We start from the raw sequence: 25,957 nt of genomic DNA on the forward strand, positions 1-25,957 counted from the left end.
AAACAGAAAATTAGGCTCAAACTCAGGGTTTTTCTGCCCTTGTGAATGGGGCAATGTAAGATCAGAGATGCAAATGCAATCACTATCTGTGAGCACGAGTGCTCCAAATCTGGGATCTCAGGGGCTGGAGACTACCCAGACACAGGAGTTAGAGCAGGAATTTAGGGATGTTTCAGAAAAAGGAGCAGACAACCAGGCTGGGGGGAGGATGGGGTAGAAACACAGTTCAAACAGGTGACAGGTGTCAGAGTGGCAACCTAGCCATAGCGACCAAGGTTTCAGCAGTAGGATTAGTGGCTCCAGAAGCACTGGGAGGAGCTGGTAGAATCCCAGGCCTGAAACTGAGGTCACTGAATGAGAACCAAATAACTCAGGATAAGTCGGGAAACAATTAGAACAAAGCAGGTGCTTTAACAGAAAATGACCAAAATCCAAGGTTTTGGCTGAGCCTCTGAGTTTCTGGCCTTGGGCTTCTTGGCTCCTCCAACCAAGGTCTCAGAGTCTTGGAAGGTAAGAGAAACCTCCAAGAAGCAGGTAGTGGCCCTACAGGTTGGAAGGATTATAGGGATAAGAGGCCAAGCAAAAGATCACACCAGCACTTGGCATTCAGGTCCACCCCTACCTAACAGCCAGTGTGGGCTCACTCCCAACCTTATTCTCCCTGGGTCTCCCTAGGAAATCCTGAGGAATCAGCAACCAAGGGAACTGTAAGTCTTTGGCAAGCTCTCTGGAAGGGCATGTGATTGGGGTCAGATAGGTGGGCAGTGAGCTAGGATGGACAAACCCTGCAACCTTGACGTGGTCTTTATTGAAACACAGTACGTAAAACACCAAAGGGATCACTGTGACAGCAGTGAATTCACAGCTGCAACAGAGTCAGCCCTCAGAGGCCAAACCACCTCGCTAGGGTGTGACACTTCTGGGGACTGATATGGCAAGGAGAGGGAACTGTTCTCTAGCAAGTACAGAGACCACGCTCACCTCCAACAAAATCAAACATCCTACACATTTGATGTGCCCTCAGTGGCACGTGTGGTCCATCCTGACTATGGAAAGGGTTGACGGAGTGGGGGGACATCCAACCCCATGGCACATTCTAGGAGTGGGAAGTGGGCTGCTGAGTCTTCCCTTGGCCAAGGCGAGACAGCTAACTCCACAGTGCAGTCTGGGCCATGAGACAAGGGCCGCAGTGTGGGAGTGGAATTCCAATGAGGAGGATAGCGGTGTCCTGAACAATGGCCCTGGGACTGCAGGCCCCCACGCAGCAAAACCAGGTACTGAGGAGTGAAAGGACACCAGGAAGAGGCAAGGGACACGAGTCGACTCAGTGCAGAGCAGGAAACAGCCAGCAGAGCAGGGCCACGGCCCAGCTGGGCAGCCTCAGCCCCTTCACACGCAGCATGAGCTCGTGAAGGCTGATCTGCCACAGGCTGAAGGCCTCACAGCAGGAGATCTGCGTCCTCCTCAAGAATGAACAGGTGTTCTTCTTCTCGTGCCTGGAGGAGGGGAAAGAAGAAAGGAGAGAAGAATAGATAAAGAGGCAAGAAACACTAGCTGGGTATCATTCAGAAAAACAGACGGTGGCTTTGGCCAGCTCACCAGCTCCCTGCCCCTGGGGCTGCTCTTGGTTAGATGACCCCACCACTGCCCAGCCAGGGACTAGAGAAGCTCAAATATTCCAAAGGAGTTTTTCAAATACGTGAGATAAGCAAAAACAGTTGCTTCACAGGGTTATCAAAGGTCTGATAGACCCATTGGGTAGAATATTCTCAGGTTTCTTTCTCTAAAAGTACAGTAAATACATTCCAATCCAGAACCCTCCAAACTCAAACATAATCAAGCTTTTCCAAAGCCTCCGAGGATTAGAATCACTGCTAGGATTAGAAACCTGCTCAGGTGGTCCTGGGAGGCTGAGGCCCTTATGGATTCAGCCCACCTCAATCCCTTCGACACCAACAAAAGGATGTGATGAAAACTGGCGATTATGATGATGACCTATTCAAGAGTTCATTTCCTGCATCCTCAAAGGAAGAACAAATCTCAGTCAGCCCTTTCAGTATGCAGTGCATTTTGCTGCAAACTAATTTAATATTTGATAGTGGATACGTGATCTACGTGGTCAGTCTCCATTCACCAGATAGTTTCCCAGAATGACCCATTCCCTGCATGGGATGGATGGGCTGGGCCCTGACCACCATCTGGGCCTCCTCTCATGAGTGAGAACACTCAGGGGGAGCACAGCCCTTCTGACATATTTGCCACCCTCAGTTGAAGGTCCTAGAACCCTTGTTCCTCTGGAGCTCTCTCCCTGAGAAGCAAACTTCTCTTCCTCATTAATACCCTAACGGTGCTGGGGCATCTGAGAGGATCGGAGACCCTGCTGGCCACGCCTGCCTGAGTCACCTCACACCTGCAGGAGAAAGAGCTCTGGCCTGGCTGCCTGGCACCCTAGGTAGCCAAGTCCTGGGACCAGTTAGAGGTGAGATACCCACCGGGGCTTCCTGACCCCAAGCCCAAGGGACACTTGGATGGGGCTGAAACTCTAGGAAAACATCTCAAACTTTACTTGAGGGCAAGAACTGCCTGGAAAGCTGGACTGGGAGGATGAGGTCCTGGAATCCATTTAACAAGCACAGGTGGTTCTCTGCACCACCCCGAAATACCACCCTGAGGCATCATCAAGTTCCCTAGAGCTGTTTTCTGCCCCTGACTTTCCCTGCAGAGAGATCTAGACTGGGAAGCTCAGGTGGGGTCCTGCAGACTGGTGGGGAAAAGAGAGGCAAAGGCAGGACCCCTGGGGCTGGGAGGGAGGAGAGGCCGGAGCCACTCACTCGGCCAGCGCCCTGATGCAGCAACGTGACATGTTGAGGAAGGAGCTGGCGCTGGCGCGGGTGCCCAGGGCGGCCTCGATGCCACGCAGCAGGTCGTTGGTCTTGAAGATGAGCAGCATCTGGCGCGGCACGTGGTTGAGGAGCTGGCTGATCTGGGGGAGGTAGTTGGCCGCATTGTTGCGGATCTCTGTGTCCTGCAGCAGCAACAGGGGGACAGAAACGGACAGCTGGTGAGAGGCTGGGCAGCCTGCGATGGAGGGGCTGTAGGGAAGCTCCAGGAGAGAGCAATCCCCAAAGAAAAGCCTAGCACAAGGGTCCGTGTAACCTGACCAACCCACATGGGATGTCTCTGCCCCACGTGTGGGCGCGGGCTGGACACAGCAGAGGAACACGTCAGAAAGGGCCAGGTTATTCTCTAAGGCCTCTGTGCTGGCCACGGATTTAGGCTGGGCCTAGAAGAAGCCCTGGAAGCTGATACCAGCTGAGTCTGGTCCTCCCCACCCACTCCCCCACCCAAGTGCAGGCTGGTACAGCTCACAGATCTGAGCTCCTGACCCCAACCCAACTCCAAAGTCCTGCCCCAAACCCTGTACCCCACCAGGTCCACACTGCTGCCCATGCTCCGGTGCTTACCACCATCCTCCGCGCTGAAGCCTGTCTCATCCCACATGTAGCCCGAGGTCCCCATGCCCCAGGCGTAGAACCCAGGGATAGTCCTTCACGCTGGTCATCTCACAGCCCTTGACCCATCTGGAAGGGTCTGGCTTCCCCCGCTTCCCTGTCCCTTTGCCCTGCATGGCTCTCGGCTCGTAACTGCCACCAGCCAGGATCCTGAGCATGACAGTGTGGCTCTGACCCCTTTTCAGCCTCCAGAAAGATGATGATGATGAAAGCACTTTGACAATGCTCAGTGCATTAACTCATTTAATCCTCATGACAACCCTATCAGGTTAAGTATATTATCCCATTTAAGATGAGGAAACTGAGGCACTGAGAAGCTAAGTAACCTGCATCAGGTCCACAGCTAAGTAAGCAGTGAGTCACCAATTAACCCCAGGCAGTCCATCCCTGAGCCCATGTCCTCACCACCTGGCCACGCCATCTCCCCACCTCACAGCAGGCCTGTGTGACCCTGAGTAAATCCCATAATCTTCATCGATTCTGTGTCCTCATCCCGACACGGGGAATGCTGACCCCTATCTGTGCCCACCACCCCGGGGCACCGGGAGGGTCACTAGAGGGAAGGTCAGAGGAGCACCAAGTGCCCATGGAGTCACAACAAGGGGCCCAGTGGTGCTGCCGAAAGGCTTCAGCACCCGGCTACTTTCCGCAGAGGCAGAACCCTGGGTCCTTTCAGGGCGTGTGTGCGCTGCTGATAACTGAGTCACTGCAAAACTTGACACGTCTCTTGGCAGGAGCTATCAGACTGGAACATCTCGACACAAAGCCAGACGCCCAGCGGTGTCTGCTGCCACAGCCGCAGGTCCCCCTGCTTGAGGGCTGAGGCCAGGCCCAGGCCCGGCTCACCACAGGGACCCCACTCGACAGCCCCTCTCAGCACCTCTGCGCACCCGGCCACCTCCCAGGGCTCGCTCCCAAAGCGGCAAAGCCTTCAAGCCTGGATACATCCTGATAGGAGATGTCTGCAGTAGACCGTGTTGGCTGCCCACCTGACAGCTACCCCGCCATTCTCCTTTATTGAAAGGACCCTTGAGATCCCGCTCTGCGAGGAGGCGGGGCCCTCCCTAGCCGCAGCGGGGTACTGGTCTCAGCCAAGGCTGGCTCTGCGGCTCATCCCCCTGCCAAGTGACTGGCTTAGGCACAGACACGTGACGTGATTCTGGCCAATGAGACTCGAGGAGGAGTCTGTTGGGGGACTTCTGGGAAAGGTTTTTCTTGCTCTTAAGAAACTACAGAGAAGAAATAAGCTCCTACTCCTGACTCTGGTCACCACAGATGACGACGTAAGGCTTGCAGCTGCCACAGTCGTCTTGGAATCATGATGGAAAACCAAGAGAATCTCAAGAGTCAACTCAGAGCCCTGAGTGTGGTGACCTGCTGAGTTAACCAGCCTGGACCCACCTACCTCCAGGCTTCCTGTTATGGAGAGAACAAGTTCCTTATTGGTGAAGAAATTGGGGAAAACACCCTCCCTGACACAACGCTGGAGGTACCCTTGATTCTCAATGAGAGCAGGGCTCAGAAAGGCAGAGCCTTCAGACCCCTGAGGCTGGGCTGGCCTGGAGCAGCCAAGTTCACTCTCCGTCTGGGTTCCTGTCCAACGTGAACAAGTGGAGTCAGTGTCTCCAGAGCCCACACAAATGCCTCTCTAGTAGGGACAGGCCCAGGACAGCAGGGACCTTATAAAAAGATGTACAAGACAGTGTCCCTGCCCTCTCGGCACTCACTCTGTAGAGAGTTAAGACATGCCAACAAAATAACTACTCTCTCTGCAAGAAATTATGATGCACTTGCCCCGTGACTGATACAAGTATTAAGGTGACTTTTGGCAAAGGTGATGAGGGGAGGCTTACGTGGAAGAAAGAATTCTTCCAAGGACTGGCATTCAAACTGGGTCTTTACAAATGAACATGAGTGCAAAACCAAAATTCTCTCTTAGTTAATGAAAACAGATATCATATACTGAGTACCTACTAGCCATGTGAACTCATCCAGCCCTGTGGCTTTACCATCTTTATGCTGAAGACTCCTAAACTTGCATCTCAAGCCTAGACCTCTTCTTTGAGCTCCAGTCTTTTTTTTTTTTTTTTTTTCAGAGACAGGGGTCTCACTCTTGCTCAGGCTGGTCTCGAACTCCTGACCTCAAGCGATCCTCCCGCCTCAGTCTCCCAGAGTGCTAGGATTACAGGCATGAGCCACCATGCCTGGCCCTAAGCTCCAGTCTTAACTGCCCATGACATTTCTAACTGCTCCAGAGAACTACTGACCACCCCCACCCAAATATTTCCTTCCCAAAGTCTTTCTACCTCAGGAAGTAGCACCGTTCCCCACCCTATAACATCCCAAAAAGCTCAGGCACAACCTTGGCTCTATGGATTCCCCTGCTCCACATGTGTCCTGCAGAAAGCCCTGGCAGTCTCACCTCCCGTCACCAGGGCTCCACCTGCTTCTCTCTTTCTCCATTGCCACCAGCACAGTCTGAGCCCCTGTCATCTCTCGACTGCAATCCTGGCCCAGCCTCCTAAATGATCACTGTGCTCACCTTGCCACACTCAAGAGAGACACTTAAAAATAGCAAGCCTGAGCCTCTCCCTCTCCTGCTTAAAGCCTGTCAAAGGCTCCACTTTATACTGAGAATTAAGCCAAACTTCTTTTGGTGGCTTCTAAGGCCCTGTGTGATGCCTTCCCTGTCCAGCGCTCCAAATTCCTCTCATCCCACCATCCTCCTCACCACACTCTGGACCACACCACACTCTTTCTTTCCCCTAAGCCTTAGCGTGCCTGGAAAGCGTCCTTCAAGCTCTTCCTGAGGCTGGCGTCTTTCTTATCTTTCAGGCCTCAGCTTAAAGGTCAACAGCTCAGCGGGGTCTTCTGTGAACACTGACCCCACCCCCTTACTTGCAGCACACTGCCTGTTTCCTGCATGGTACCTAAAACCTGCAATTATTCCATTTACCTGTTTGTTCACTTGTTAACTGTCATCTTTCTTCCTCAACCAAGGTGTAAATTACATGAAAGGCCTGTCTGTCCATCACTCAGCCCAAGGTCCAGCAAAAACAACCGTTTGCTGAATGAATGAACTTCAGAAACTGTGGCAGACACTCTCCGTGCACTATCAATAAAGCAGAAATTGTCGTCCCTATTGTCCCTGTTTTACAAACGAGAGAGATGGTCTCTCTCTTCTGAGATGCAAGCTTCAAGGCTGTGGACACCCGGAGCAGCTGGTGGTCATCTTTGCCACTACACTTGATAAAGAATGATGTCAGTTTGGAGGAAAGTAGAGCCAAGAGAGGGCAAGAGATGGCCTCTCTGGTGACGTCATTTGAGAATCTGGATCCAGCCTTGCCTAAAGCCACCTACCGCAAGGCCGCTGCCAGGGTGAGCAGGTCATCTCAAGGCTCAAAGAGGTGATGAAAACTAACCGAGGTCACACCGCCAGGAAGGGGCAGTGCTGGAACTAGAGTGCACAGCCCTCTCACTGCACATGCAGCCCTGTCCCTTACTGTGAGCAGGGGCCTCAGCTGGAGCCCGAGCCCGTCCCCCGCATGGACGCAGGCAAGTCTGGATGGGTCTGGCACATGGACGGGCTGGGAAGACAGAAGTCAGGTCCATGGAGGACGGAGAGGCCTCCTGGAAGGAGTGCACCCCGAACCAGGGAGAACAAGCTCGCCCCCGTAAGCCTCCGGCATGCAAGCAGAGGCGACTGTGAACGTGGGAGAGGGTGCTGCTGTCTCCCAGCCAGACTCCATGAGACTCTTGTCTGGATCCCATGGAGAAACGAGCTACAAATAAATACAGCAAAGCTGTTTCGCCAGCAAGTGTGCAGGACAGTGGGATGACCAGCGGCGCCACACCAGGAAGTGACGGACTCTCCCAGCACAGTGCCTCTGAGGACCATGCGACAGGAGACAGTGCCAGGCAGGGGACACTGGAAGTGCTGCCAGACGTGTTTATGAGACAGTCTCCGGGGAGTCCCCCAAGTCCTAGGGAGAACGTGGGTGAAGCTGGAATCTCGTGTGAGCAGGTTGGAGCTAAGGCCACAGAAGTCAGGGTAATGACAGTTACCATGACCTTGTTTCTACTCCAGGCTGATAAGGCCTGGTGGGGCTCCACTGAGCTACCCCCGCTTTCCCACCTTCCATCCAGGGGCACTGATTCTCCACGTCTCCCTCCTTCTCATCCAATACAGCCCCGATTCTGCACCTCCCTGCACACAGCCCCCCAGGGCAAATCTCAGACCCCACCCAGAAGGGTCCTCAGGCCGCACCCTACCTCAGTCTCAGTGACCGGGGCTTGGCTGATGCCCCTGTTGACCGAGTCCCACGACCGGGCCGTCAGCATGCAGGCAAACAAGGGGTAGAGGTTCCCGGCTCCCAGGCGCTGGCTGTACTCCTGCACCTGCTTCATGTCAGTCCAGATCAGAGACTGCCAGAGGTGGCAGTAATCCAGGCGGAACTCTTCTGTGAGCACCTGTGGTGGGGGCACAGTGGTAGGACCTGAGCCTCCTCTACCCACCAAACGCCCAGGTCCCTGGCGGTGCCGACCCCCACAAAGCAGGGCGATGGGGACTGTGGGCTGTGCCTCCTCATGGAGTCTGCTTCTTCCCCAAAGCTCAGCCATTCCTGAAGGCCCAAACCCAAAGCTACTATTCAGCAAGCCTTGGTCCTGAGTGGCAGGGACTGCTAACTGCCCACCAAAACCTAATTCTCTTCTTCTTCCCGGGTGCAGGCTACTTCCCCAGCCTCCCTCCAGGTTGGACGTGGCCCTCTACTTGAGCTCTGACTGATGGAACGTGGCCTAAGCTCCACTTTCAGGTCCAGTCCATGAAAACATCCCCAGGCATGCTCCTCTGAGCCCCTGCCCCTGCGCCAGCTAACAGCGCCACCACCTCCACGGAGGCCTGGACAGCAGAGCCCTGCAGACTCCTCCACCCACCCAGGCCCGGCACGTGAGCAAGCAATTAAGCTTCTGTTGTGTCTGGGCCATCATTCATTTTGGGGCTACATGTGACAACAGCTGACCTACTTAAACTAATGCATCCTACCTTCATGGAACCTTTCAGAAGAGGCCAAGATTTTAGGATGTAGGATCAGGGCCCTGGGGGAAGGCTATTGGGGAACTGCCCCTCCCACAAGGACCATCTGCTTCATGGAATCAAGCCAGGCCCCAGGTCCCAGATTGGCAGTGAATTCCCAACTTCCAGGCAGGAGTTCACAGCTCATGGGAACCAGCTCTGCATTCCGAATTCCAGAGGACAAGTCTGAGACCCTCTGGCCCCTATCAGCTGCCTGCCCCCTTTCCACTATATATGCATCCTTACTGGGGCTGGACACGCAGTCACCCCTCCTGCTGAAGTCCCAGCTCATGCACAGGACAGCCCGCTTCCCAGGGTCGGGCTGGTCTGAGGTTCCCCGGGAAGGCACAGTCACATATACAAGCATATTTCCATCTGCTCCTCATAACAGCCTGTGAAGGAGGTGATATAAACCTCGTCTTATTGAGGAGGAAGCTGAAGCTCAGAGAGCTCTTATGACAGTGACTTACACAAAATGACTCCTAGGAGGAGGACAGGGGCCTCTCCAGCTACCTTGACCATCTGCCTCCCATTTCTGGGCAGATCAAAGAATCCAGCAGGCCCTAACCCCAGAGGCCCCGAGGCTGGGTGGGGAGGGCCTCTTCTACCTGGTAGAGTCCATGGTCCAACAGGATAATCTCTGCCTTGCCCGTGCCCGGGTGCTTCCGCACCAGCACGTTGCCCGGGTGGGGGTCGCAGTGCACGAAGCCATTGACAAAGATCATCTCACTGTACATCTTGCCCAAGTGGCGCGAGATCTGTAAGAGATGGGAGTCTGTAAGAGAAGCGAGGCAGGTGGGAGTTCTTCCTCTCTGTCCACACCTGACTCTGGTCCTTTAATCTGGTCACTTTTAAGAGGAGGCTGGGGGAATGGGGCCAGCCTGCACAGTTGTGGTGGGAGCGATGGCTTGAGATGGTGTCATTCGTGAGTTTAAGATAGAAGCTGAGCTCCAATCCACTCCTTAACTTCAGCTGCACCTCAGACTCCCCTAGAACTCGGAAACAATGTAGGTGGTGCTAGGCGTCAGTGAAGGTGATGCTAACGCACAGTGAGGTGGGGGATGCTGCTTCCGGCTTTCCGAGGGCCACAGCTCCCCACCTCCCACACCTGCCCTCCCCCATCCTCCCCCCATTCCTCTCTTCCCTACTTTCTCATCAGCCCCTCTTCATTCTCCCCCAAAGCTGAGAATGGGCTGAGAAGCCAGGTCGGGGAGCGGTTCCAACCACCCCTTCTCCAGAGCACAGGGCTGGGGCTGAGGACGAGGAGCAGCGACCCCAGCACCTCCCTCCGGGCTGCCCACTGGCTCCAGGCTGCCCCCCTCCCCACCAGAGCCCAATGCTAATCTGATTTATGATGTCTGCACAGAAGAAATGACACCAGAGAAGCCGTTTAAATCATCCTGTCACTGCTGCTCTCCCTGCCGAGGCAGTCTTCTTATCTCTACTCCCTTTTTTATTAAAGCTAAAAGCCTCTTCCCAGCTAGGGAACAGCTGCTGAATACAGCCAGACCTGGCCCCCGAGAGGGTCTTGTAGACAGGTTTCCAGGGGACAAAGAGATGCTCAGCCCAGAAAGCTGACACCCCAGGACGCACGCCGCCCTTGGCATTCCTCTCAGCTTGGGCTGGACCCCATGGTCGTTAACAAACATATCCCAGTCACAGGAGAGCACCTGGGGCCTATGGGGTGGGGAACACAGGACTAGGACCTTTCCATAAAGTCTCAGGTCCTTTCCTCAGCCTACAAAGGACAGCCTGCACAACCAGGCCCTGCTTCCCTCCTGGTCTCATCTCACACCACACTGACACTCCAGCCACATTCCCTTCTCCTTCCCAGTGATGTCTGTGCTTTCCTACCACAGGACCTTTGCATGTGCTATCCCCTCTGCCAGGAGCATTGCTTCCATTTCCCCTTCCCCTGGCTCCCTCCCTCCCTTCCTTCCCATCCCAGGTCAGCATCAGCTCCCTAGAGAAGCCTTCCCTGACCTCCCAGGCTAGCTGAGGTTTTCCCCCCATACACTCCCATAAGATGCTGTTCTTTTCTTTCATGGCACTAGCACACTATTTGTGTGATTATTTGATTCATGACCATCTAGCCCACTATCATAAACTCCCAAGAGACAGCAGGGACTGGCTCTGTTTTGTTAAATAGCTTCACAGAGGTATAATTTATATATTATACTAAAGACTGGCTCTATTGCATATCCATTGGCTTGTAACAATGCCAAACATGTGAATCCAGGACTCTGCATTTAACATGCGTGAGACCCCATTTCTCCATGTTTTGGTGAGATGCCATGGTTCCTGGTTCTGATGCTTATCCTAACCCCATTAATCTCCTCTGAATCCCAATCAATTATAATTGGCCCCAAATTAAATCATCAAGAATGACCCTACTTTAGTAACAACAGCTGATATCCTTATTAACAGCTCCTAAAGGGAGGTACAATCAGGGGTCCCCAACCTATGGTAAGTTGTATAATTATTTCATTATATATTACAATGTAATAATAATAGAAATAAAGTGCACAATAAATGGAATACACTTGAGTCATCCCCAAACCTCCCCCTTTTCCCCTCACCGGTCCATAAAATATTGTCTTCCATGAAAACAGTCCCTGGTACCAAAAAGGTTGGGGACCGCTGGATACAATTATGATCCTCATCTTGCAGATGAGGAACTGGCTCACATAGGTTTAACTTACCCACGGCTAGAAAAAGGCCGAGCCAGGATTGAAACCTGCTGTGACTCCACAGGCTTCTAGTAACTGCTCTTCTGCACTGGCTCACACCTACTTCCACGTGTCTCACTTGAGCTTTGTGACCTTAAACAAGTTGCTTGTACTCTCGGCTTCAGTGAGATGGAAATAATAATAGTGCCATTCTCAAGGGCCACTGAGAAGGTAAACGAGAATACCACTGTGCTTGTGACCCAGTGGCCTCCCCCGAGTCCCCCTGTCGTTGTGGTTTCTGATTCCTCATAACAGCCCTGGAAGGCTGGCAGACTAGGTTTCACTGGACCTTTTTAAGTAATGAAGACATTGAAGACACTGTGCCCTTGCTACCACCCCAGCACCTGCCATGTTCCTGGGGTGACACGGACATCCCCATACTCAGTGTCTGTCTGCATTAGGAGCAGGACTTTGCCCCAGGACAAGTTCTCAGACTCAGGCTCAGATATAGGGTATCCTAGGGCCCCCATTTTCTGTTTCCATGGAGAGGGGGCTCCAGCCAGAGCTGGCCCTGGGTGAGCCAGCATGTCCCCACCTCTGTGCCACCAAGAAGCCCCTTTGTTAGGCTCTTTGGAGCTCCGTGGAGCTATGCTTTAAAAAGCTGCATCTGCCAAACCAATTGCATTTATTAAGTAATCATTCATTTTTATTTGTCAAGGATGCATATAAGGTCCAATCAGGGCTCCTGATCAGCCCAAGATAAGCAGTGCAGCCAGACTGAGCTGACAGAATTCCAGCCAAAAAGGAGAGAAATGACATTTCATTTAGTCTGGGCAGACCTGTCATGGGGAGATGTATGATCTCCCTTAAGCATTCTGAAATATCGCTAATCGCTCTGGGCCCCTTATTACTACCTTGAAAGATGGCCCCTGGGGGTCTGGGGACACAGGATGGGGGAGCTCTTGCCCACGAGGAGCCCTTGCCCACGAGAAGCGAGCTGCTGCTGCCAGGGAGGTGCTGCCAATTGCTGCTCATAGTCACACGAGCACAGCCACCAGAGCAGCCCGCCCCACTGCAACACCCCTGTCCAGCGGCGTGTCTTTCCATTTGGGGGATGCTTCTGATGTTTGTTTTAACCAGAGTGCACCGGGATAGACAGGAGTGGAAGGCAGAGACAGGAGGGGGAGCCAGCCTATGCCAGCAGCTCTGTTCTGGGGTCATCTTGGTTCTGTCACTTTGGGCATAGGTGACCTGGGGGATAAGTCATCTCTCTTCTCAGTCTGGGTCTAAGTTCCCTTAGCAGTTACGTGGGCCTAACCCCACATGCTCTACTTCCTCAGAGAGCAACCTCAAGATTCAAGGTCAAAATACAATCACGTATGAGAAAGTGCTTTATACACCATAAGACACACACACATGAGGCTGTTTAGTCTTTAATACGGCAGCTTATCATTTCCAACTTGGAAAAACTACATACCCACTATCACTCTCAAAGTGTAATTTTCAAGAAGTTTAAACCACAGCTCATATAAATATAGAATGAACACATGTCAGAGATTTTTAACGCCTTAATAAGGGGGCAAGTAAGGTGGTAGAACTAGTTCAAAGAGAATTTTGAGGAACTGGGTATTTATGGGCATTCAAACAGGAATAAGAAACTGTTTAAATACAAAACAGTTTTGGATTAAATACAAAACTGGTTACTGTCCTATATGCATTAAGAAATCATAACCTTTGGCGTTATCTTTTTACTGTACAGAAGTTATCTGCATCTCTACCAGGAAAGATCTTCAGTCTGAGCCCTTAATTGTCCATAGCAAAGTCAAACTAAAGTGCATGTCCCTAGATACTAAAACATCCTCTGGGGGGCTGGTTGAACAACGCCCAAGAATGACACATTACACTCCCTTGGCCTTATTTCTGAGTTTTGGATAATTTATCTTAACATCTCTTAGAGTCACGCTAAATAGTCTCTCTGGAAACTGATTTTCCCCAAAGGGCAGCCAGTCCCTCCCACTCACAGAAGCACCGAGGAGAGACCTAAGACCATCACTGGGCCCACAACCCCCTCTCCCACCCACTCTATAATGTTTTACGTCCCTAACACTGCCCATGCCTGTGGCATATGCATAAAAACCAGGGACTAATACCATGTAGGGTAACAGCTAGCACTTGGTGCCACACACTTGACACGGGCTGATTCCGCTCTCCCAGCCACGCTCTGCAGTGAACAGGTGAAGGAAGCAAGACACAAAAAGGGAAGAAGTTTGGTCACTTGGTCAGCAGTTCGTGATGCCGAGGTCCGAGCCCATCCAGGTTATAAGTGGCCAGGCCACCTTGCCTCGCCACTCACAGGGAAGCTCTTCCTGGACGCAGGGGCTGCACCAACGACTTCTGAAGCTACCCCCCACCCCTGGCAGCCAATAATATGTTCTGTTTAGAGAAAAGAGTCTTAGTGGGAAACCCAGGACGTCAGCTAACCAAAACCACACCGTTAACTAAAGCCATGGTATAGCACCATGTAGGAAAAAAAAAAAAAAATCAATGAGAAGTCTTTTAATTGTTCCATGTAAAAAGAAGGTGCCACTCATGTAAGTGATTTCAGTAATTATGTAATGCCTTTATTCTCTAACAGTAGGGAGGGGGAAAAACCCAGGAATCTATAAAAAGGCTGAGTAAAGAATTAATTTAGTAAATAATATTTAAATCAAGGAGTTATTTTTGGATTTTTCTCAAAACTTGAATTGGCTGCAAGTGCTTTAATTGTTCTATAATTGCATGGATTAATTTACTCCCATCCCCAAGAGAAAGTCTATTTATGTTCTGGCGGGGGGGGGGGGCATCTTAAAAGCAAGGCCAAGATCTCTGAAAGAAACAGGAGGTTGGTGTTGCAGGATATTAATAATCATGTCAGTAGCCTGATATTAAGTAGAAGGAGGTTAATCATTCAAACTCTTTTTGCCTTTCCCCTAGCGCCCAGGCTTCTTGGGGCAGACAGAACAGTTTGGAAGACCAGACCAGACCACTGTCTGGAGCATTTTGAGATAATCTTCACCCCCAGCCCATTCTCAGGAACCATTGCTGGGGTATGTAAACCTCAGACTACCCGCTGCTGCCCAGCACTAAAGGCCAGACTTAGTCATGGCGTAGGACAATCCTGGACTAACAAAACGCTGAGATGAGGTCCCTGAACAGAAGGTGCTGGGAACCTCTTCAGTCACACTCGGTGTCAGGAGAGGTACTGAGGAAGAAAGAAGAGGTGCTGGGTTACTCACAGGAAGCTGGGGAAGTTACTCTAATTTTGGCACTTCCAGGTGCCTGGTGGAAGCTTCTCTAGGTTAGGGTTGAACCAGGACATCACCCAAGAGCCAGGGCATGGGGTATCCATAAGACCAATAAAGCCTCCTCCGGGCTCTTGCAAGAGAGACTCCTTAACGTTGCCTCGGATACCAGAGGAGATGGGGGTGGGTCCCGGGGGCCTTGGCTGTTGGAAGACACAGAGAAAGGAAGGAAACGTTGACATTTGATATCTCCTGTCTCGGCAACAACTCACTCCAAAGAAATATTTCCATATCTTTCCACCTTACCTGGGTCAATATGAAAAGCAGGGAAAAGGTTTCTTCCCTGCACTCCTTACACAGAGTGGGCAGAGGGTTGAAATCCAGCACAGTCCAGAATGCATCGAGCACGTACTATGTGCTCTATACCAAGTGCTTTATGTCTCAGTCATCAAACAATCCTGTGGGTCACTCTCTTCTATCCCACTTTACAAAAAGAAACAGGGACTTCATGAGGGTGAGTAGCTTCACCAAGGGAGCACAGCCTGTAAGTAGCAGAGCCAGCTCCAGAATCCAGAAAGGCCGACACCACGGCAACACTGTTACCTACAACACATGTGCTGGGAAGTGAATCTGAGACACCTTCGCTGCTCCTGCAACGATGCAGGATGGATTGGAAAACTACTGGAAGGAAGAAACACAGCAGGGCTCCAGGCTAAGCGCGGCAGGTGGAACCCACGCTGTTGACCCCACTCCCTCACGGACGCCACTAAAATGAAAAGGGAAGGCCAAGACCCACCGCAGCAAAAAGCAACAGCAGCAGACAAAATGAGACAAGCAAGACTGTGTTTGCTGCGGGGAGCAGGCGGCTCCTGAGAGACAACTTAGCAGGCTAGAAAACGGGGAACCCTGAGCTGGTGTTGGGGGGACTTCATGTTTATTACCTCTGAGCCCCAGGAAGGGGCACCTCTGAAAACAGGATTTGGGGGTGCTGAAAAAGAAGGATTAGTTGAAAGACTTTATAAGTACCAGCTACATCCCCAGATGCCCTCCGACCCTAACAGAAAGCGGAGACTGACTCTCTGCAGAAGTGAAAAAACAAGTTCTGGAGGCTACACCACACTCCAGAGGGGAACCCTGAGGATGGGGGATAAAGTCAAAGTCCACTTAATGACCACTGAGGAGCCCCTGCGCTCTCACCCCAGCTGGCTCCATGCCTCTGGGATGGCCAGGCTGGCGTCCCTTCCCAGCCCCCGTCCTCGATCTGCCCCCAATCTTCACAGACAGCACTGTCTGCCCCCAGGCCTCAGTCATCCTTCTCTACTGGCCTCTCTACTCCTGACTCTGCCACCTTTCTCTTGTCTAATTTCACGCAAATTAAATTGGGCCCCAGCCCAGGCAGGGTCTTAAACACACACTCACTGAAATCCAATTAACCTTCGATAAAGGTCCTGCAATCAATAGTCATTCTGTGGCTTGAGGAGGCTCCATCTAGCCTGGAAAAGCAGACTCCTGCACGACCTTTACTTTTAATAAGATCAATGACAGTCACTGTCATCAGCTCTTAAAGTGACTGGCAAATATGATCACTAGGTCAGGCCCTTGGTAATACCCGCTTCTGGGCTGAGACACAAACAAACGAGGGCCCCTGCAGGCTGCTGGCTCCCAAGGCCCTGGCAGGTGAGCACACCTAGGCAGGGCTGCCTCACGCATGGAGGTACAAAACAGCATGGTGACCTCTAATGGCTCCCTTGGGGTGGCCTGGGCCCCCTGGTTTTGTGTTGGGGTGAAGGGTGGGGTCCTGAACTTCAGTGAGTACCTGAACCACCTGGAAAAATTGTTAAAATGCCGATTCTTGCAACTCTCCTGCAATCCTTCCCATCCCAGATTTTGATTAGTGAGTTTGGGGGGGGGGGGCCGGCATCTACATTGTTCAATAAGCTCCCCTAGTGACTCTGAAAGAGATGGTTCATGAACAAGTCTTAGCAACAAAGACAGACAAAATCTGAAAAATCACTGTTCCATAAAATACTCCAGCAGAAAGGACCCCTGGTTAGAGAATCCAGCTAATCTAGTACCTTCAGTTAGAAAACTGAGGATCAGAGAGGGGATGTGATTCGCCTAAGGTCACACAGCAAGGCACTGGCAGAACTAGAGCCTGAACCTATGTCTCTTGTCTCCTAACCTGGTACTTCCCTATCCAAGTCCATTGAGAACCAGCTATTTAGACTGGTCTTTAGTTCCTCACCAGCTAGGCCCAGTGGGACTGGAATGCTGTAGGGTGAGGAGGCCTCTCAAAGTGGAGTGAGACTGATGCAGCGAGTGGTTGGAGGAGTCCAGAGCCATCCCACACACCTCGAGAGGGCTTCCTTCTACAGCCACCTTCCAGAGGAGACACCAGCTTATAGCAGCCAAGATGCCACTAATCATACCACCCCCAGGATTTGGAGCGACATTTTTGTCCCTTGTCACTTCCATCTAGCCCTTGTACCTCCCTCTCCAAGGAATGCTCACAACCAGGCTGTCCTCAGGAGGGAGAGTCACCCCAGGTCTGGCCTGCTGAGTCCCACAGTCCTAGGGAGACTTTAGAACCTCAGGAGTCTATTGGAAACTTTCAGGAATATGGAGTCTTTCACCCTCAACCACACACACACACACACACACACACACACACACACAGAGTCTTCTACAAGGCCTGTGGCTTTGATGTCATTGGTAAAAGACATAACAGATTGATTTCTGCAGAGTAAAGCCTGTCCCTAACCTACTCCCGACATCACCAATGGTCAGCAACAGCATGCTAGAGCACCACAGTGAGGGTTTCTGGGGGAGTAAGTGTTCAATGACATCATCTCAGACCACCAGAGAGCTTCCCAAGTCATGCAAACACTAGAAGCCAGGGGCAAGTGATTAAGAAATTAAGACAGGGCAGTATTGCAAGGACAGACCAATAGACCAATGGAAAGGATAGATTCCAGAAAAGACCCACATCTGACTGATGACAAAGATGCCAGACCCCAAAATGGTGTGATTCCATCTATGTGAAGTTCAGTAATGGGTGAAAATAATCTATGGAGGCAGAAGTCAGAAGCACAGTGGCTCTTGTGGGGGTCATGGTGCTGCCCAGGAGCTTGCCAGGGGCTAGAAATGACTTGTGACTTTATCTGGAGGGTGATTACACGGTATATCCATATGGAAACTCATGGAAGGGTACAGTTAAGATTTGTGAGCCGAGGTGTAATATTAATACTTTAACTTCCCTCTCTGAGTCTCTGATTCCTCATCTGCAAAATGCAGACAATGAGGCCGCCCTCGTAAGCTGACAATGCAGACGGGGCCTGGCACATGGCAGTCAGTAAACATTAATGGTAAAAGGAGACAAAGGAGGAAAAAACAGGGCCCAATGATGACAACAACAAAAACAACAATAACAATCATCTCACTATCATTCTGGGATGCTAGGAACCCACATGCAGGGCACTGTGCTAAGTGCTGCTTGTGCATTAACTTATTATGGTCTTCTCATGTCTCCTAAAGTTAGGTATGAAAAAATGGAAAAATGTTTCTATAAAAATGGATAAAGTGACCCTTGATATATGCCAGGGAGAGAAGTGCTTGGGGACTGGGCAAAGCCTCCATTCGGTGCTCCAGCCCCTTTGAGTAGTTGCTGATGTGGGCCATCAACCAGGTGGCTCCAGGTTCCATCAGCCCAAGGTAGATCCCTGGGAGGGAGATGGAGACAGCAAAGGAACAAGGACTTTGGAGTTATGCAGACCTGGTTTCAAATCCTGGCTCTGCCCCTGCTAGCTGTGTGATATTGGGTAAGTTGTTTAACCTCTCTGAGCATTAGCTTCCTCATCTGTAAACAGGGTTAATAATATATATTAATACTTCACAGGATAGCTATGAGGAGGAGAGATTATATGTGTCACATGCCTGGTACATATTAGTTGCTTATAATAATTATTGTTATTCCCAAAGAACTGTGACATCAGCAGGCGCCATTCTGCATGTACACAGAAGATAGCCAACACTCTCCCCTTGCCCTGCCTCACAGAGGCCAACCCAGAGCATGAGGCTGGTTTATTTACCTGTTCGCTCATTTATGGATGCCTACCAAGCACCTGCTCTGCACAGACCGTTGGCTTTATCTGCAAGGTATTGCAAGAGGGCGGAGGCAGGAGCAGATGAGCCCAGGCCTCGGAGGGCACACCCTGCCCAGCTCCCACTGCTCACCTCTGGCCCAGCTGCCCCCTCCTCCCAGGCCCCTCACTTGGCCACAAGCAAGCAACAGTACCAGAGTGCATCTTTCTGTCTGTACTTGTCCTGGAAAATCAAAGTTGCCTCTGATTAAACGCCGTTACAGCTCTGGGCTTGCTGGATCCAAGGAGATTAATGGATGTGAGGGTGCTGCTGGAATGCAAATCCCACCGCAGCTGGTAGTAAGTAAATGCCAGGAACCTGGCTGGGGGTGAGGCCTCTGGGATCTCTCCTGAGCAGCAGGCAGAGAGATGCTGCTCCCTTTAAGGCTGTCCAGGAAAAGCCAAGGGTGATCTCTCATCCCATCCGATTCCTTCTTCACTGGAGCCAAAGACTTGGTATTCCGCCCGAACACCCTCCCTGCTCCCACCGCTGATGCCTGCAGTGAGGGAAGCAGAGTCAGGGCGGCCCCTAGCTATGTCACTGGCCGAGCGACCTCAGGAAAGGCATTTGCTCTCTCTGTGCTTTTCTCCCCATCTGTGCAGAGGAAGGGTGAATTATCCTTCTGCTCATCCTCTTCCCCCAGGCAGAACGCTCCCAGGAAAGCCCGACAGGCAGCTCAGGCCACGGCAGTGCTGCCCTGGGGGAAACAGGTTGGGCCCTGTGTCCCTGCAGCTTCCCCACAGGCCACCCATACTCCACGGCCCCCAGAGGGGTGCTTGGAGCACTGTTCCCCAAGTCAGGTAACCACAGCTTTCCTAGAAGCCTCAGCTGGCTGTAACGACAGCTTTCCCTGCCGTGTTCCCGGCAGCAGCTCACATGCTTTCATGCAGCCCAAGAGTAGTGGGATCAGGCAGACCTGGGTTTCAATGCCAGCTCTACTAGCTGTATGACCTTGGGCAAGTTACCTCCCCTCTCTGATTCTTCATCTGCAAAGCAGAGATGATAAGACCACTCTCATAAGTTTATTCAGAAGAAAAGGGCTCGACACAGGGAGTCAGGCATTCAATAAACACTAATGGTAGAAGGAGACAAAGAAGGAAAGGATAGGCCCCAGGACAATATAATGAAATCAACCACAATCTAGTTACCATTCTAAAGCACTCACCACACAGCAGGCACTATGCTAAGTACTGCCCGTGCCCTAACTTAAATAGTCCTTGCAACGCCTCTCAGAGGTCCCATCCTTAGCCCCATTTACAGAGGTCACTAGGAGGCCTGTGCAACTACCACACCCCCTGCCACCCCAGCTGGTCCATCTGCTGGGCCAATGTGGCTTTCTCCTCTGGGCCTTCTCACCACTGGGACCACATGCTCATCTTCAAGTGTTGCCTCGGGGGCGGGGGCAGCAGAGTAGGAGAGAACTTTCACCTCCCCAGGTCTGGCCCCCGCACTGCTTCCTCCCGCGCGGCCGGCTGGAGTGGCAGGTCACATCGCTGCACTCCTCAAAACCCTTCAGTGATTCCCCAGCACCTCCTGGCTCACACCCCAAACCTTCACCATCTGTCTCCATGTGTACCTCCCCATGTGCCCCAAGGAACCCTGCCCCAGCCTGCCCAGCTTCATCCATTCCCTTCCCCTTCCTCGAAGAGCCAGTCCCCCGCAGGCAAACTCCTACTCATGCTGCTGGGGATGCAGACAGTGGCAGGGGTGAGCGCCTCCTCCTCCCCGCAGCCCCTGGGGTCTGGCTCACTCCCCTCTTGCTGCCTGAGATGTGGCTGAAGGGTTCAGAAGCGCATCTGACTCCCACGCTAGGCACTAGGGATTGGGTCTGGTTCCCCCGTGAACCCCACACCTGGCACACAGCAGGGCCTAAAAACTGATGAATGTTGTTGAAAGAGTCCAACTCCACCCCTTCCTGTGGGACCCTGTTGCAACCAAGAAACAGAAAACGGGGTACAGGCCCCACCACTGGCCAGTTTTCCCTGAGACGGAGGAGATGGGAGGTGGGAGACACGAGCCCACCCTTTTCCTCCCTACTTTATGAAGCTGATGCAGTTGGCTACTGCTGCCCCCTTTTTGTCTGATGCCTTGAGATCTGTGTAGTGGCAGGGAGAGGGGAGAGTGGGAAGAGGTAGGGGATTGTAAACAGGCCCCACAGAGGCAGAAGGATTGAGTCCCACTGACTCTGCACCACCGTCCTCTGTGGCCGCCCAACTGCGAGGAGCTCAGATGACACCAGAAGAAAGGACGGCAATCGCTCTCGTCCAGGCAGGAGGTGCAGGGTGGGACTCAGCATTTCCCTGCAGCCCTGTGTACAGAGGGTTGGCCCGGATGACCCAGAAGGGTCCTTCTTGCTCAGAGAGTTTGTAATTGTCCAGGCAGACAGTGGGGCCAGACTCTGAGGCCTCACCTGGGCAACCCGACCAAGCCCACATCCCCTGGCACAGCAGCCCCCACCCCTCGACCTCACCTCGTTGACATCGATCTTGTTCCTCTCCATGTAGTCTCTGTCATTGACCTGCCCGCCGTCCACAAACTCCATCAGGAGGACCCGCTTGGTGGACAGCTCCCAGTAGATTCGGGGGACCTAGGAGAAGAAAGGGCAGGTGGGAACGGTCCAGGGAGGCTGGGAGTCAGGGGAAGGTCCACACAAGCCACAGTGCGTCAGACAGCAGCAGATACTCCCTCCCAGAACAGGGTAGAAGAGACCCACGAGGGACTTCAGCAGAGGCTGGGGGCGGAGAGCGGTGGTGGCCAGGCTGAGAGAGGCAGGCTGCTCCACCCCTGCCAGCTAGGCCCCAGCCCAATCCCTCAGAGAATGGCCTCCTCCACCCTCCCCCCTGCATCCCACATACTGTTGAGGGCCAAAACTAAAATTGAACTTGGGAAGAAAATATGTGAAACACCTCATGCCTGGATGTGGGTGTTTAAAGCTATTTCCCTGTCTCCATCCCACCATCAGGCCCACGTCAGATTCCTCGCATGAATCTTAACTCTTTGCCTCAGTTTTTTCACCTGGGTATTGGGTGTGTTATATGCATTGAGCGGATGAGTAAATCTTTACCAGATGATAGATTTTGTCTCTCACATCAGTTTCCTACCAGCCCCTGTGACAGACAACGCTAGATCTTACCCCAACATCTATTCTCAATCTTCCTCTTCTCTAGAGAGGAAAAAAACCTAAATATCAATACTTTCCTTGCCTGTTGTGTAGTAGGTATGGCCATGGGACACAGTCCTGGCTTATGAACATAAGTGGAGGTTTGCTAGGCGATTCTGGGAAGGTTGTTATTTTCTTGATAAAAGGGGATGTTTGTATGGTGCTACTTTTCTTCCACTTCTCTTCCTGCCTTGAAAGTGATTCCTGGAGCTGCAGCAGCCATACTGCGACCATGAAGAAAAATCCAAGAAAATCACCGCGATGCCAGCCCTGATACTGTCAAACCACAAAAACAATATGAGCAGACAACTGCTACAAGCCCCCTTGCTATGGGAAGAAAATAAATCCTTTTCCTTTAGTATAGTCTAAATGGAGCTTTCAGACACTTGCAACCAAATGCATTACTAACTGATACACTCTCCAACTCCCTCTGACTCTGAGAACACCCAAAACCCAAAAAGAGAACAGATTTCTCCAGGAGTAGGCAAGAGACTGGAGTACACCAGGGCTGCTGGCCTGCCATGAGAGAGTGGCATCCGTCAGGACCCCCGTAAGCCAGGAGGGAGGAACTGCTGGGCATGCCATGTTTCCCCAGAATTTTGATGGGTTTGTCTTCTCTTACAAATAAAGAAATAAGGGCAGCTAATTGAAATGTTGTGGAGAATAAGATCTTCCTTCACCCTAACCCAATAAACTTGTCTAGTAATAACATAGTGGCCCTCAAGCCAAGAAACCTATTCCTTGTTCCCACTTCTGCTAAAAACTGCTGCATGCGAGAGCAGCCCTGTAACTCCTCTATGCCTTAGTCTTCCTCGCTAGAAGAACTGTTTTCGCCCCATCTCAGTAAGGAGCTCTGAGGGTAAAGGGGCCACATATACTAGTAAAATGCTCTGCTTGGACGAAAATCAAGTTGCTATTTTGGTTTGCTACTTCCCTGTGGTTTTTGCCATTTGAAATCTGGGCCAATAGAGAAATCTGTAACTCTCTGCTACCTTGAACTTAAAATGTAGACTTGCTAGGCATTTTTCAAAAAGTACCTTTTTAAAGATGAGTGCAAGTTTGTTGTTTTTGCTCATAGCTTACATGAAAGCGACATATTTTGGGGTTAAGTTCTTCCCAGTGGGTTTGTCTGGAAACCTAGGCTTAACGGTGGACCCCTGGGGCTCTGGAGACAGGAAGTCAAACCCCCAGCTAGGCCTGCCTAGGGCAGCTTGGAGAACAGCCAGGAAAGAGTCACAGGTAGAAAGAGAAAACCCAAAGGCTGGAGATTCTCTGTGTTTGTTAATCAGGGTCCTCCTGAGTGTGCTGAGGTCTCCCTCCCCTCCCTCTCCCCTTCCTGAGTCTCCCTCCAGTCTAAAATGGATTGTGCCCCTGGCTTCAGCTGCTCAGATCTGACACATCAAACCTGGGCAACAGAGGGGTTTGCCATGCAAGCTCGAGGACTGCAGGTGCACCCCAACAGATGCAACGTGGAAACGACGGCAAGTGCCCAAGTGCTCCCTGCTCAGTTAGGAAAGTGACTTGCCCCTAAACTCACCATGTGGGCACGAGGGCTTGGGGTGAAATTCACTTCACAGAGGCTTTGGAGCCCGGCTGCCCCTTACCGGTAAGCTGTGTGACCCTGGGCAAATGGTTTGATCGCCCTGGGCCTCAGTTTCCTCTCTGATGATCTGAGGCTAATAACGGCACGTCCTTTGTGGGGCAATTATAAGGATTAAAGAGTAAATACATGTAAAACACTCCAAGAAGTGTCTACCACAGCACAGACACATAAAAATATTGCATACTAATTACTACACATCAGGGGTTCTTAATCTTTGAGGTGGTTAGGAAGCTATGATGCTTCCCCAAGAGCACACACTCAGTGTATGTCCACCCTGTGTCCCGGGGTTCTCAGCTCCCACTAAGAAACCCTGGGGTGGCCCTGCTTGTGAGATGGCCCTCACCCATCCGCACCTCCAGGCACACAGACATACTCTAGCCTCTTCAGGTCCCAAACCCTGTAGCTATGAGCCTTCTCTCCTGCTACTCTGTCCCCAGTTGGCCCCAGGTTAGTCACAAACCTCACCACTTGTCTTGTGCCCTCCCCTCCCACTCTGATGCCAAACTCACGGTGCTGGTCTTGACCTTTGGCCTGGCTGCCCCTCACCCTCTCCCAATCTCCCTGTCACCACATTCACATGCTCGTCTGAGGCCTGGAGATTTGCAACCCAGGGCTGAGGTTCTTTGTTTTTATTTTTATTTTTTTTCTTTCCTTAATTTTAATATTTTTTATTTATAGTTTTTTGTTCTTTTTCTTTTTGTTTATTCCCCGTTTAAAAAGTTTGACAGGGCTGAGGTTCTTAAACCCCACAAAACGCAGGAAGACGCCTCACACCCCAAGAGGTGAACTCTTTGCTGAAGCTTCATTATGCACAGATGTTGTGATGGGCTGCCAGTGTGCAAAAGCAATCCATCTCCAGGCTGAAGAGCTGAGCAGGGTTCACAGTGCAAAATTCTCTTCCCGCTTGTTACGTGTTTAGGCAAAATTAATTACTCGGGAGCCTTAATTCCAGCATCATCTTAGGAATGGGGCGAGAGTTTTGGAAGCAGCAGGTCAAATTGGTACATTAATTATTTACCCATTTGGCATCTTCGTTTGAAAAATGTTTGTTATTGTTATTATTATGTGTCTTGGTCTGGCAGTTGCTAGTTGGCCCCAGCCAGGGTACAATTTTGCTGTTTCCATGGGAACGGTGCAGGAGATGGTTCTGTTTGTCTGCTCATAGTTCTGGCTCTGAGGGGCACCCCTGCCGGGTAAAAGGCAGCAGAGGATGCTGAGAGGAGCACCAGACTTGGAATCAGAAAATCTGGGTTGTGGCTGTAGCTCCTTTACTCAAACTGTCATCTGTACAATGGGCTGATGGCTGTTGGAAGCGTTCAACATCATACTACCTGCACAGTGTTCAATGCAGCAGCACAAGACAGAAGAAACAAATATTCAAGAAATATTGCCCACCCCTTTGTATAGTCAATACTTCTTGGAAGCTCCCTCATGAGCTCTATATCCTGGGTGGAATTAAGTCCTGCCTCTTGGGACTATCCATGAGAAATGTGGATAATTGTCTGTCTCAGGGCTAACTAACTTGCATATGGTCCCCCACTAGATGGAAAGTTTTCTGGGCAGGGGCCAACCCCCAGCTCCGAGCACAACAGATTCAGGAAAGGCTTAATAAAGGAATGAAAGAAATGGGATATGCAAGTAGAAGCATATCTTAGATGCCACAGTATTATCTTAATTAGTTAACATCGTTATTTGTCTGAGATACCCAAGTGTTCATTGAACTGATGGTTTGAGCTTCAAGGCTGGGGCAGTGTCACCAGATCTGTCTGCACGTCTGGATTTACATGCATAAGAGGATCTGCACATCCATGTCTACAATGGCGGCCCACTAAATGCCAATCAAGCATGCTGGGAGCATCAAAGACAGACCTGACCCCCAACACACTCAAAGAGCTAAACTCCTCCAGTGGCTACACCATCCACCAAAATCAATGTGTCAAGACACTGCACTGATCACCACAGCTGTGGTTTTTCCTCCTGTGATCTGAGCTTTAGGATTATCAACTGGTGAGATACAGACACATCCTTAGTCACTCTATCTCTGTCATTCTAGACAGCAAAAATATAAACACTAACTCCGTTTCTCATGATGTCTCCAAAAGCCATATGAACACTTCAGTCCAGAACAACAGAGCCCTTCCCATTCAATGTTCTGAGCCACTCTCCCCAAGAAGAGAGCTACTTGACCATCTGCTCTAGAACTAGCACACAGAGCTCCCGAGAGCTCTGGGACCCCCCTCCTGCCTTCTCCAGGCCTCATGAGTAAAGACAGAAGGGCTGATCTCTTCTAGAGTTGAAAGCCAAGCTCTCTGTGTAAACCACCAGAGGGGCCCTCCAACCCCTGCACCATTGTGATGAAGGGGTACATACCCCTGGGTAACAGGCACAAAACCCACTAAGGACAAGGAGTGTTGGAAGAACAGGGTGTTGGCATTCACCTCTCTCATTCCAACCTGGGTGCCCCATGGGGAACATCAGGATGGTCTTCAAAGACCAGCTCAGTGCCACTCCTCGGAAG

At 51.4% G+C, this 25,957-nt stretch overlaps 1 protein-coding gene across 4 annotated transcripts in view; it reads right to left on the bottom strand.

The window, feature by feature from the left end:
- Positions 1-789: 789 nt before the first annotated feature.
- Positions 790-25,957, bottom strand: part of ADCK1 (aarF domain containing kinase 1) — a 105,496-nt gene continuing 80,328 nt past the window's right edge. For all 4 annotated transcript variants that reach the window (XM_012743128.2, XM_076003832.1, XM_076003833.1 and 1 more), the window contains 5 exons: positions 21,147-21,263; positions 9,195-9,344; positions 7,785-7,982; positions 2,832-3,025; positions 790-1,496 (listed from right to left, as the gene is read on the bottom strand). In XM_012743128.2, coding sequence (XP_012598582.2) covers positions 1,325-1,496; positions 2,832-3,025; positions 7,785-7,982; positions 9,195-9,344; positions 21,147-21,263 — 831 coding nt within the window. In that variant the 3' untranslated portion in view covers positions 790-1,324. The remainder of the gene's footprint in view (positions 1,497-2,831; positions 3,026-7,784; positions 7,983-9,194; positions 9,345-21,146; positions 21,264-25,957) is intronic.

Source organism: Microcebus murinus, chromosome 6, assembly GCF_040939455.1.
Source record: "Microcebus murinus isolate Inina chromosome 6, M.murinus_Inina_mat1.0, whole genome shotgun sequence".
In the NCBI taxonomy this organism is placed as follows: domain Eukaryota; kingdom Metazoa; phylum Chordata; class Mammalia; order Primates; family Cheirogaleidae; genus Microcebus; species Microcebus murinus.